The 12211-nt window shown below is 41.4% G+C and overlaps 1 protein-coding gene across 2 annotated transcripts in view; it reads right to left on the bottom strand.

Moving 5' to 3' along the window:
* Window positions 1-6962: 6962 nt before the first annotated feature.
* Window positions 6963-12211, bottom strand: part of HOMER2 (homer scaffold protein 2) — a 61804-nt gene continuing 56555 nt past the window's right edge. For both annotated transcript variants that reach the window (XM_060693305.2, XM_060693306.2), the window contains exons 8-9: window positions 8866-8946; window positions 6963-7289 (exon numbers count right to left, since the gene is read on the bottom strand). In XM_060693305.2, the coding sequence (XP_060549288.2) occupies window positions 7101-7289; window positions 8866-8946 (270 nt within the window). In that variant the 3' untranslated portion in view covers window positions 6963-7100. The remainder of the gene's footprint in view (window positions 7290-8865; window positions 8947-12211) is intronic.

Raw genomic sequence — 12211 nt, 5'->3', positions numbered from 1 at the left:
CTCTCCACTAGACTAGCCATCAGAGATCCACAGCCTGGATCAAATAGACAGGTCTTCCCTATAAAAGCTCCTTCCACCGAAGGCTATTTTCTTGCTAAGGAGCTGCTTATGGCGAAGAACTTTTCCAGGGCAAAAAAATGCAGCAGTTGTATCAATGTTCTATATTATATTATAATATAATAATATTATATTATACTATATTATAAAGGTAAAGGTAAAGGTTCCCCTCGCACATATGTGCTAGTTGTTCCCGACTCTAGTGGGTGGTGCTCATCTCTGTTTCAAAGCTGAAGAGCCAGCGCTGTCCGAAGAGGTCTCCGTGGTCATGTGGCCGGCATGACTCAACGCCAAAAGTGCACGGAACGCTGTTACCTTCCCACCAAAGGTGGTCCCTATTTTTCTACTTGCATTTTTTACATGCTTTCGAACTGCTAGGTTGGCAGAAGCTGGGACAAGTAACGGGAGCTCACCCCGTTACGCAGCATTTGGGATTCGACCCGCTGAACTGCCGACCTTTTAATCGACAAGCTCAGCATCTTAGCCACTGAGCCAAACCCTAATTTAGATTTCCTAATAAGAAAAGAAAGAGAGAATTCCCCAACTTGCGTTAAACCAAGAATGTGTAATTCAGGAAACCGAAAAGTGATGAAACCAGGACAAAATAAATACACGAGTTTGTTTTTTTTTAACTTAAACTATATAGATATATATTTACATAAACAACTCTATAATACAATAAAATCAGATAAAAATCAGAAAAGGTTATTTTTTTTCTTACATTTTGCGTTTTCAAATATATAAAACCCCAGGATTTACTGCTACCATAGGAAAGTCAGAGAACAAATTTGTGCTCAAAATTAATTAATTTCCATAATTAATAATCTGGAATGGGGGCGGGAAAAAACCTTGCTTACAACAAACAGATAACAAGATAAGACAATTTCACTCCAATAAACCTGAAATAATTTCTTCAGGTTGATTAATCGTACTTTATATATCTGGATAAAAATACGCTTTATTCAATAGTATTTCCCCTTACAATCAATTAATTTGCTATTGACTAAACTTTATTCTGAACAGTAAAAAGTAAAGCATGTTCTAAATTGATTACTAAAGTTATATATAGGGAGTCCTTGATTTACAACCATTCATTTAGTAACTGAGCAGAATAACAGAGTTGGAAGGGACCTTGGAGGGCTTTTAATGAGTCCAACCCCTTCTCAAGCAGGAAACCCTATACCAGTGATGGCTAACCTTTTTGCCGTCGCGTGCCAAAAGAGGAGGGAGCGTGGGGGGTCGCGGGTGCCCACATCCATAATTCAATGTGCCCCGCCCTCCCGTGCATGCGCATGGGACCCCCCCCACTTCCCCCTGCTTTTGGCACGTGATGGCCCGGTGGGCCCGATAGGCCCGTTTTCCCTCTCCCCAGGCTCCAGAGGCTTTCTAGGAGCCTGGGGAGGGCAAAAACAGCCTTCCCCATCCTCCCGGAGATCTTCCGGAGGCCGGAAACTGCCAGTTTCCCGACTTCCAGTGGGACTGGTAGGCCTGAAAATCAGTTAGCCGGTGCGCGCATGCACGCTGGAGCTGAGCTAGGGCAATACTCGTGTGCCCACCAAAAGGACTCCACGTGCCACCTGTGGCACCCGTGCCATAGGTTCGCCATCACGGCTCTATACCATTTCAGACAAACGGTTGTCCAATCTCTTCTTAAAATTGAAGTTTCAACAGCACTGAAAAAGTGACTAACAATCAGTCCTCCTATTTACGACTGCTACAGCACCCCTGTGATTTTGTGTTCAGAGTTCTGTTACTTGGCAACTGGCCTGTACCGTATTTACAATGGTTGTAGCATTGTGGATCACACCGTCACTATCTGTCACCTTCTCAGGGGACTTCTGACAAGGAAAGGCAACTGGGAAAGCCGGATTCACTTAATTACATTTTTCAATTAACAACTACGCTGATTTGCTTAACATCTGTGGCAAAAAGGTAATAAAATTGGGTGTGACTCGCTTAATGACGGCCGTAGTGACGCAGTGGTTAGAATGCAGTATTGCTGGCTAACTCACTGTCCACTGCCAACACTTTGATCCTGACCGGCTCAAGGTTGACTCAGCCTTCCATCCTTCCAAATTCGGTTCCAAGGACCTAGATTGTTGTGGGCAATATGCTGACTTTGTAAACCGCTTAGAGAGGGCTGTAAAAGCACTGTGAAGCGGTATATAAGTCTAAGTGCTGTTGCTATCTCTTAGCAATGGAAATTCCAGTCCAAACTGAGGTTGTAAGTTCAAAGATTACCTGTAATAACTTCTAAACACCTTTGGGATCATCTTAAAAATATTCCCATCTTTGTGAATTACCGGGAAAGGATATAGCTGATTTCTTAAGCTGATGCGCTATATAGGAAAACGCAATTTTAAAACATACAAAAAGATGGAAGAAGTTGTTTCCTCGGGATTTTGACCGCACTGCCACTCACAAAGCTTACTCAAGACAATTGTGCGAGATTGAGAATTCAGCGTGCACCTTATTGTTCCCCACAACCCTATCTTCTTGGGTAACATATGGCTAAATAAAATTATTGCTGAGCAGTATTAGAAAATAAGGTGATTAATCCAGGAGTGGTATTCACTTACCTTCGCTACCGGTTCGCAAATGTGAGCGCGCGCAGGACCTTCTGCACATGTGCAGAGTGTCAAAAACGGGATGTGATTACGTCCGGGAGGGTGGGGCCTCCCACCGCCATCACTACCAGTTTGCTCAAACCGGATAGAACCGGCTGAATACCAGCACAGGATTAATCCCCTCCCGTGCCTGGATCATAGAAGCCATCCCACAATTTAAACTGAGTCAAGCTAAAGGGTGATACGGATCATCTGATATTCCACTGACACAGGTAGTCCTCGACTTACAACAGTTTGTTTAGTGACCGTTCGAAATTACCACGGCACTGAAAAAAATGACTTGCGACCGTTTTCCCGCACTTACAACCATGTGATCAAATGCTTGTGATCGTGTGATTCCTTTTGGCGACCTTCTGACAAGCGAAGTCAACGGGGAAGCCAGATTCACTTAACAGCCGTGTCACTGACTTAAACAACTGCGGTGATTCACTTAGCGACTGTGGCAAGAAAGGTTGTAAAATGGGGCAAAGCTCACTTAACCAATGTCTCACTGAACAACAGACATTTTGGGCTCAATTGTGGTCGTATGTCGAAGACTACCTGTAGATATAAAACATTTTTCAATGATTAGGCACCTTTTTTAAAAAAAGCTTCTTTCCTATCAGCCTGGTTGGATCACCAGAATATGTCAAACTATAAAATTATTCGGTGATCTATGAGGATATTTAGATAAGCAGCTTAGAGTCTCTATTTTCCCCCTCTGCAGGCTGACTATTATTAGCTGCATATTCCTAATGCTCTTTTATCAGATGCCTCATTGTACCATTTCTCACCTCTGATATTTTATTACTCCTGAATGTATCATAAATATTTAAGCCAATTTTATAAATAATCTGACCCAGATTGCGAGCCCATAAAGCCAATCCCTGTGACAAACACCCGTTTCGTAAATAGTCTATGTTTCCATTGTAAGTCCAGATATCTAATCATGATAGAAAGTCTACGAAGGCTGAGACAATTAATGAGGAAGTTAAAAAAAAGAAAGAAAGAAAGAAAGAAAGAAACAGCTTTTTAAAAACTTTCTTCGGCTTCAGCTGAACCTTATTTATAATTGCTTTCAAAGGAACATGCCTAGTTGACATTTTCAAAGAAAAAAAAAGGAGGGGGGAAAAAAGCATTGGTTTCAAACACCTCCACAAAGTGCTTTTAATATAGATTGTTTCAAGAAGAGCTGGGAACAAATCCAAGGAAAAGAAGATGGATAAGAAGCAAACATATAATCCTAGTAGGAAGACGATGTAGGAGATGACCAGGATGAGCCCGAGGGAGGTGGGGTCAAATGTGTCATCAGTCATGAGTCCCTTCGCGCCCACAAGAGATCTAAATCCAGCCCATATTGAATTCCTTCTACTTTTATCTCCCGCTAATTTCCCTTGGCTGTTAGTAGTTCAGATTCTTGTAGAGAGCTTAAGCTTCCAAAAAGAAATCTTTATAACCGTTCGAACTGTCTGGATCTCCTAATTTTCCTGGCGCTTGACAGACCATAAGACAATATGATGTTTCCTTAAAGAGGGCACAAATCATGACCCCATCCTAAGCTAACACTTCTTAGTCAGTTAGTGGGTGTCCCAAGCCACTGTGGGGGCCGCCCATTTGCCATTTCGATAGACTTTCATAGTTTTTCCAAGCAAGTTCACCTTATTGATGTTCTGTTCAGCTGGAGAGAGGTCTCCTGTTGGACAAATTCTCTGTATATGAGAAGATTTTGAGACCAAAGGGGAAGAACTTGAGAAGATGGAATTGAATCTGTTGATGGACTTGGAGATTTGGCTTCAAAATTTGGCTCTTCCTATCATAGATAGTTAGATAGCCAGATACAGATAGATGATAGATAAGATAGATACTGTAGATAGATAGATAGATAGATAGATAGATAGATAGATAGATGGATGGATGGATGGATGGATGGATGGATGGATGGATGGATGGATGGATGGATGGATGGATAGATAGATAGATAGATAGATAGATAGATAGATAGATAGATGATAGATGGATGATAGATGGATGATAGATGGATAGATGGATAGATGGTTAGATAGTTAGATAGAGATAGATAGATGGATGGATGGATGGATGGATAGATAGATAGATAGATAGATAGATAGATAGATAGATAGAAAGATAGATAGATAGATAGATAGATAGATAGATAGATAGATGGATGATGGATGATGGATAGATAGATAGATAGATAGATAGATAGATAGATGATAGATGATAGATGGATGATAGATGGATGATAGAGGGATAGATGGATAGATAGATAGAGATAGATAGATAGATGGATGGATGGATGGATGGATGGATAGATAGATAGATAGATAGATAGATAGATGATAGATAGATGATAGATGGATAGATGGATAGATGGATAGATGGATAGATGGATAGAGATAGATAGATAGATAGATAGATAGATAGATAGATAGATAGATAGATAGATAGATAGATAGATAGATGTTCTTGACTTAAATGTTACATCCTCAAAACATGTGTTCTGTCAAGAAACTCCAATTTTTTACTCTAGCTACACAGCTGCTATACTTTATAGTTATTCTGTGTGGAGAACAAGATTTTCCACCTTATTTTTCCTGGCTCCTATCATTTTGTCACTGTGATGATGATTATATATTTTAGATCATCGTGAGTAAATTTACTTGTTACAAGCCAGGCAGGTCATGAATGTTCTCAAATAAATGCATCTATCCTGAATACAAAATTTCTGCTCCAACCTCTTGTGATCGACCTGAAGAGCACCGTTTGGTCCCACCTTCATTATTGGGGGGGGGGGGATGCATTAAAAGAAGTCCAACTTCTCTATAGTGTAATAGCACACAATATCATCCACACTTCTTGAAAAATTCACCAGGGGCATCACAAAGGCCACATTCATTCTGCCCAAAGTGACAGGGAAACCTTCACTTAATCTGTTGCAATCTAAAAAAAAAAAAGGTTTTTAAGTGCACATTATTGAACATGGCAAATCCTCTAGAAAAAGGCATCGCAGGTATTTCAAGGAGGAGGAGGAGGGAAGGTAGTACGAGGAGGAGGAGGAGGAGGGGGAGTAGTATGAGGAGGAGGAGGAGGAGGAGGAGGAGGGAGGGTAGTACGAGAAGGAAGAGGGAGAGTAGTAGAGAAGGAGGAGGAGGAGGGAGGGTAGTACGAGAAGGAGGAGGAGGAGGGGGAGGAGGAGGAGAAGGGAGGGTAGTACGAGAAGGAGGAGGGAGAGTAGTAGAGGAGGAGGAGGAGGGAGAGTAGTAGAGAAGGAGGAGGGAGAGTAGTAGAGAAGGAGGAGGAGGAGGGAGAGTAGTATGAGAAGGAGAAGGGAGAGTAGTACGAGATTGAGAAGGAGGAGGAGGGAGAGTAATACGAGAATTAGAAGGAGGAGGGAGAGTAGTAGAGAAGGAGGAGGAGGCAGGAGAGTAGTACGAGAAGGAGGAGGAGGCAGGAGAGTAGTACGAGAAGGAGGAGGAGGAGGGAAAGTAGTAGAGAAGGAGGAGGAGGAGGGAGAGTAGTATGAGAAGGAGGAGGGAGAGTAGTACAAGAAGGAGGAGGAGGAGGAGGGAGAGTAATATGAGAAGGAGAAGGAGGAGGGAGAGTAGTAGAGAAGGAGGAGGGGGAGGCAGGAGAGTAGTACGAGAAGGAGGAGGGAAAGTAGTAGAGAAGGAGGAAGAGAAGGAGGGAGAGTAGTAGAGAAGGAGAAGGAGGAGGAGGAGGGAGAGTAGTACGAGAATGAGGAGGAGGAGGAGGGAGAGTAGTATGAGAAGGAGGAGGAGGAGGAGGAGGAGGAGGAGGAAAAAGAAGAGGAAGAGGAAGAGAAGAAAGATGTTGCAATACGGACTTTTGAATGTGGCTTTTCTCATTTGTTCCTTAAGGCTCTGAAGAGTTGCTACTCTATAGTTGCTCCTAAAATCTCTGTTCCATCTTCCCCTGTGTCTGCACTATAAAACGAGGCATAAATCAACAGCAGCTGAGCATTTTGGAAAAATGTCTCCATTCTACAGGTGCAGCAGGCCTTAAATCAAAATCTCCATTACAACGCCTACTGCAACTGCAACTTTACGTTAAGGTAAACTGAGGTTCAGATCTCCTGAGATAAGAGAATTCCCACCCCCACCCCCATTTGTTTATATAAACCCAGAATGGGCTAGAGCAGTAAGATTTTAAAAAAAACTGTCACCTCTTTCTTAAAGAAAGGAAGGAAGAAGCAAGGAGAAAAGTTTAGAACGGGAAAAAAAAAAAGAAGTGGGGAAAAAAAATCTTTAGCCTCTATGTACAAATCACATTGTTTAAGGAAGAACAACCATCTTTTCACGTTTTGTAGAAACATATACCTAGGTTTAGAACAAGTACACACACACACACACACATACACACCAAATATTTTGGGGGTGGGGAAAAATGGCTGTCCCCTTAATTGTCGACACCCAGTTTCGAGAGTCCTTGCCGAAAATCCTGCAATTCATCTATCTTTCCGTCGAGTACATCTAAAAAAGTTTGTAACTCCATCTTCAAGTTATTCTGCCGGTGTTTGCTCTCTTCTACTTCCGTCCGTAAAGCTCGGACTTTCTCTTCCAGGTCTTTATTCCTTTTCTCAGCCGCCTGCAAAACAGAAAGTTAGTTTGAAGAACGGTGTTCTGACTTAGGCTTCCCCAAAAAGCACCAAGCAGACTCCTTGTCCCGACAAAATTCCCTTTTAATTAAGTTACTGTGAATTCCTTTCATTCATATCCAGCAAAGTCTTTCAAGGGAGAATTTACAATCACAGACCTTATCTGGCTTGGAGAGCTGCCAAGTTTATATCTTCAACACTTGGCAAGGAATCTCTTGAGAGTCATGAACCAATTAAGCGAACTAATTGTCTCCTGCAAACTCCACTCCCCTTTCGCTCCTCTTTATTCCCTATGGGAGGGGCAATTCGCCGTCCACTTGTGGCTTTACTCCTGAGTCGACCCTTGTTTCTTAGCTGTTCCCTTCTCCTGGCCACTCTGCGCATGCGCACCCTGGGAACCCTGTTCGTTATTTAGGTGACCCTGAGGGCATAGATGAACCTCCAAGTAGCCTCAACGACTCTTAGAAAGATGACTTCAAGGAATTTAAATCCTTCCATTCTCCCCCATTCAGTCGGAACTGAAGAAGTGAAACCTCTAACATAAGTATAGAACAAAAACAGGAGGTGATTACCTATAAAGAGCTTCTTATTATGGAAAGGGGGGTAATGTATTTGAAATCTTTAGATATACTGAGAGAAGAAGGTATAATTTATACATGGTTTCAGTATGGTCAACTTCAAGCTAGATGGAAGGAAGATCAAAAAACTGGCTTTGTGCAAAATGAGGAGAATTTGGTAAAACAAATTAGAGATCAAAAACAAATGCATATTAAAAGGTTATATAATGTTTTATTGGAAATAGATTCTGAGACGGAATTGGTTAAAGACTGTATGATTAAATGGGCACAAAAGTTTCAAGAGCCAGTAATGATGGAGACTTGGGAAAAGATTTGGATTAGAAATGTGAAATTTACACAAGCACAAAACTTAAGAGAAAATTTTTATAAAATGTTTTATAGATGGCATTTAGATCCTAAAAAATTATCATGTATGTAAGAAGTGAAACCTCTTCAAAGAAAAAACAAAATCTCATTACCTGTTTGAAAATGGAATTAGCGGGCATTGGGTTTGGACCGCTGACCTACAAATGCCACTGGTGATTAAATACCACAGCCTTATTGCCTTGTGACTTTAGTGGTTGGTATGATTTCCATTCAAGAATGGGAAGAATATTTTCAAATCATACATGGGAAGAATAGTTTAAATGTGTAAACAAGATGAACATATTACAATTAAACCTTCTTATAGAGATGAGGAATCTGTAGAGATGAGGAATCTGTAACCCTCTAAAGATATTGCTGAATGACAGGCAACTACCATCAGCCACAACCAGTAGGGCTAATGGGGGGGGGGATGATGGGAGTTGAGTTCTCAGCCTAGAGGGCTACCTATTCTCAATCTTTGGCTTCTCTGAGAATCTATTTAATTCTCCTAACTTATATCAGAATGAATCACACCCGTTGGCCCTGTCTCCTGCCTGTAAGAAAAAGACATTGCCTGTAGATTTGAAGCAATCTTTTATTTAAACCACAAAATGTTTTACCAAAGACTAATAACTATTCATACCTGCAATTTCTGAGAAACCGTTTCACATTCTGTCATGAGCTGAGGTATAATTTCACCCTGTTTCCGTAGATCTTCCAATTCCTGGAGAAATATGCATGCCATGAAATTATAATCACATACATCCTCACCTTCCCACCTTCTTAAATATATATTTAAGACATTAGAAGAAAGCATTAGCACCTGAGTGCTCGGGGAACTTTCCGCTGTCAAAGGAAATGAATCATTAAAATATTAACTTAAGGGGAAAACATGTCTTCTTGCTGTGCTTTACTGCAAACTTAGCAATAATTTCAACATTTAATGATACCTTCTGCTTTAATAAATAGTCCAAATATACAGATATATTTATACATTAAAATGTTGTGTTACCCTTGGGCGACGTGGGGGAAGATAATGTATTAAAATAGCAACATCCACTGCAAATAAAGGTTTTAGCTAGAAAATAGGGTGATTCTTAGCTTTCAAGGCAATATCTTGGGGAAAAAAAACCTAGAATGGTTGGGGAAGGGATTTCATTAAAAAGTTGTTCCATTGCCAATGTTTTGGATGGACTGGCTCCAGAGAAGCTCTTTCCCAAAAAATAGCAAAATCAGCACCAGCCAAGTGGATAGCGCCAACTAGCTGATAAGGCAGGGATCAGCAACCTGTGGCTCTGGAGCCGCATGTGGCTCTTTTATCCCTCTGCTGCGGCTCCCTGTCACTCAAAATATACATCACAACCGCCAATGTGCGACACCCGCCGGCATGCAATTTATTGAGCTTTTCGACCCCCGGTAGGCGAACCATGGATAAATCCAAGAAAAGAAAAGTTTCAGAAGAAAACAGAACGCTTAATTTCATGCGTCATTGAAACTGATCCAAATGGCTCTTTGAGAGTTTATGGTTGTTGACCCCTGGGATAGGGGAATAAAGTGCATTATAACTGCAAGATAGAAGATAGCATTTTAAATGGCTGGAGAATACTCTTTTTATTTATTTATATCCTGCCTTTATTATTTTTATAAGCAACTCAAGGCAGCTAATATCTCCAACATACATTCCTCCTCCTATTTTCTCCATGCAACAATCCTGTGAGGTGGGTTGGGTTGAGAGAGAGAGGGACTGGTCAGTTGATGAGTAAAGTGAGACTAGAATTTTGCAGTATCCTTCCCCTGGAGTGGGGTGGGAATGGAGATTTTGCAATATCCTTCCCCTGCCACGCCCACCAAGCCACACCCACAGAAGTAAGAAAATAGATATTGTACCTTTACAAGGAGGATACATGAGATGTGGGTGTGGCTTACTGATGATGGCTAACGAGCCAGAAATAGATCTATATAAGTCTCTCACCTGGCAGCAAGAACTTGCTGGCTGCCAGAAAGAAAAAAGCCCAGAATCGAGTGGATTGGGATTCCACTGAGCTAGGGCAGCAGAAAAACCTTGGTTACGTAGGAAAAACCTGGCTAGAGGAAAAACATATATATATATGTATGTATTTCTCTTTAGCCAGGTTCTTCCTACGTAAATCAAGATTTTTATACAGCCCTAGTTCAGTGAAATCCCAATCCACTAGTTTCTAGGCTTTTTTTCCCCAGCAGCCAGCAAGCTCCCTGCTGCCCATTGGGAGACTAAGGAGAGCAGGGTGCTTGCTGGCTACTGGGGGGAAAAAAGCCTAGAAACTAGTGGATTGGGATTTCACTGAACTAGGGCTGTATAAAAATCTTGGTTTACGTAGGAAGAACCTGGCTAAAGAGAAATACACATAAAGGCCTACGAAAAGAAAAGAAAACGTGTGTGTGTGTATATATATATATATATTTTCTGAGGTTTTCGCGGGTGTTTGTATGTAGGTCTTTGGTTATTCGGGTTTTCTCCCACGTAAAATTGGAGGTGTCTTGGCAACGTTTCGATGAAGTCTCATTCGTCATGATGACGAATGAGACTTCGTCGAAACGTTGCCAAGACACCTCCAATTTTACGCGGGAGAAAACCCGAATAACCAAAGACCTACATATATATATATATGTATGTATGTATGTATGTATGTAGGTAGGTAGGTAGGTAGGTAGGTAGGTAGGTATATATGTTTACTGGGTAAATATTTACTTTCTTTTGCGAGCAGGCAACAGAATAATGTGGGCCAATAAAAAATGATAATAAAGATTATTTTACCTTACCTTACCTTACCTTACCTTACCTTACCTTACCTTACCTTACCTTACCTTACCTTACCATCTTATCTTATCTTATCTTATCTTATCTTATCTTATCTTATCTTATCTTATCTTATCTTATCTTATCTTAACTATCTTCTCATCTCATCTCATCTTATCTTCTAAAGTGCAGGTTTCCAATGTGCTCCTTTCTGAGGGGAATTTCTTTCTGTCACACTTTCTGAGGGGAATTCACACGCTGGGTTTGTCTTGCAAAGGCAAAATTAGCTTTCTGTCTGGCACTCGCTGGGGCTTGCTAATGGCAGGGCGCTGCCTGAGAAGCAAACGCAGGGCAAACCTTCGCCAACAAATGAAAAGGCAGCTTGTCACATTCACGAGTCTGGAAAGTTACAAAATATTAGGATGAGTGCTTTTAGCCATGGAGAAGGCTGGGTGAAAAAGGCTTGGCTGTTTTTTTTTTTTCCTTTGAAGCTTATTGGCAGAAGGTGTTTGAAACTGGGCATCAACCTCTATTCGTCTGAACTGATTCTGTATACAGGTAGTCCTCGCCTTACGACCGCAACTAAGCCCAACATTTCTGTTGCTAAGTGAAACATTTGTCAAGTGATTTTTTGTGCCCCTTTCTTGCCACGGTTGTTAAATGAATCATTGCCGTTGTTAAGTCAGTAACCTGGTTGTTAAGTGAATCAGGCTTCCCCATGGACTTTAATTGTCAGAAAGTCGCAAAAAGAGATCACGTGACCCCCGGGGACGCTGCAACAGTCATAAATACGAGTCAGTGGCCAAGCGTCTGAATTTTAATCACGGGGATGCTGCAAAGGTCATATAAGTATAAAAAATGGTCCTAAGTCACTTTTTTCAGTGCCGTTGTAAGTTGGAACGGCGCTAAACGAAAACTGTTGTAAGTCGAGGACTACCTGTATCGGGAGTTCTTTGAAAGAGGCCAGCGTTGTGAAAAACAACAGTGCACCAAAGCCTAGCACGCTCCTGGTTACACACGCTTGTTTTCAGCAGCTCGATTTAACCCAAAACACAAAGGGCAAAATGTAGGAGAGATTCTTTGGCGAAAAGCTCGGTCCTTTCTAACGACGGCATTAAAAGAGAAAAAATCCTGGTTTTGAGTCTGGAAGAGATGCAGAACTGTTGCCCAAAGACCACGTTCCATTATGCTGAGATAATGGCTTTTATATGTA

Source organism: Pantherophis guttatus, chromosome 13 (assembly GCF_059756535.1).
Source record: "Pantherophis guttatus breed Tessera chromosome 13, ASM5975653v1, whole genome shotgun sequence".
Taxonomy (NCBI): Eukaryota; Metazoa; Chordata; class Lepidosauria; order Squamata; family Colubridae; genus Pantherophis; species Pantherophis guttatus.
Note: the sequence above shows the minus strand (reverse complement) of the source record. Positions and strands in the feature narration are given on the sequence as shown.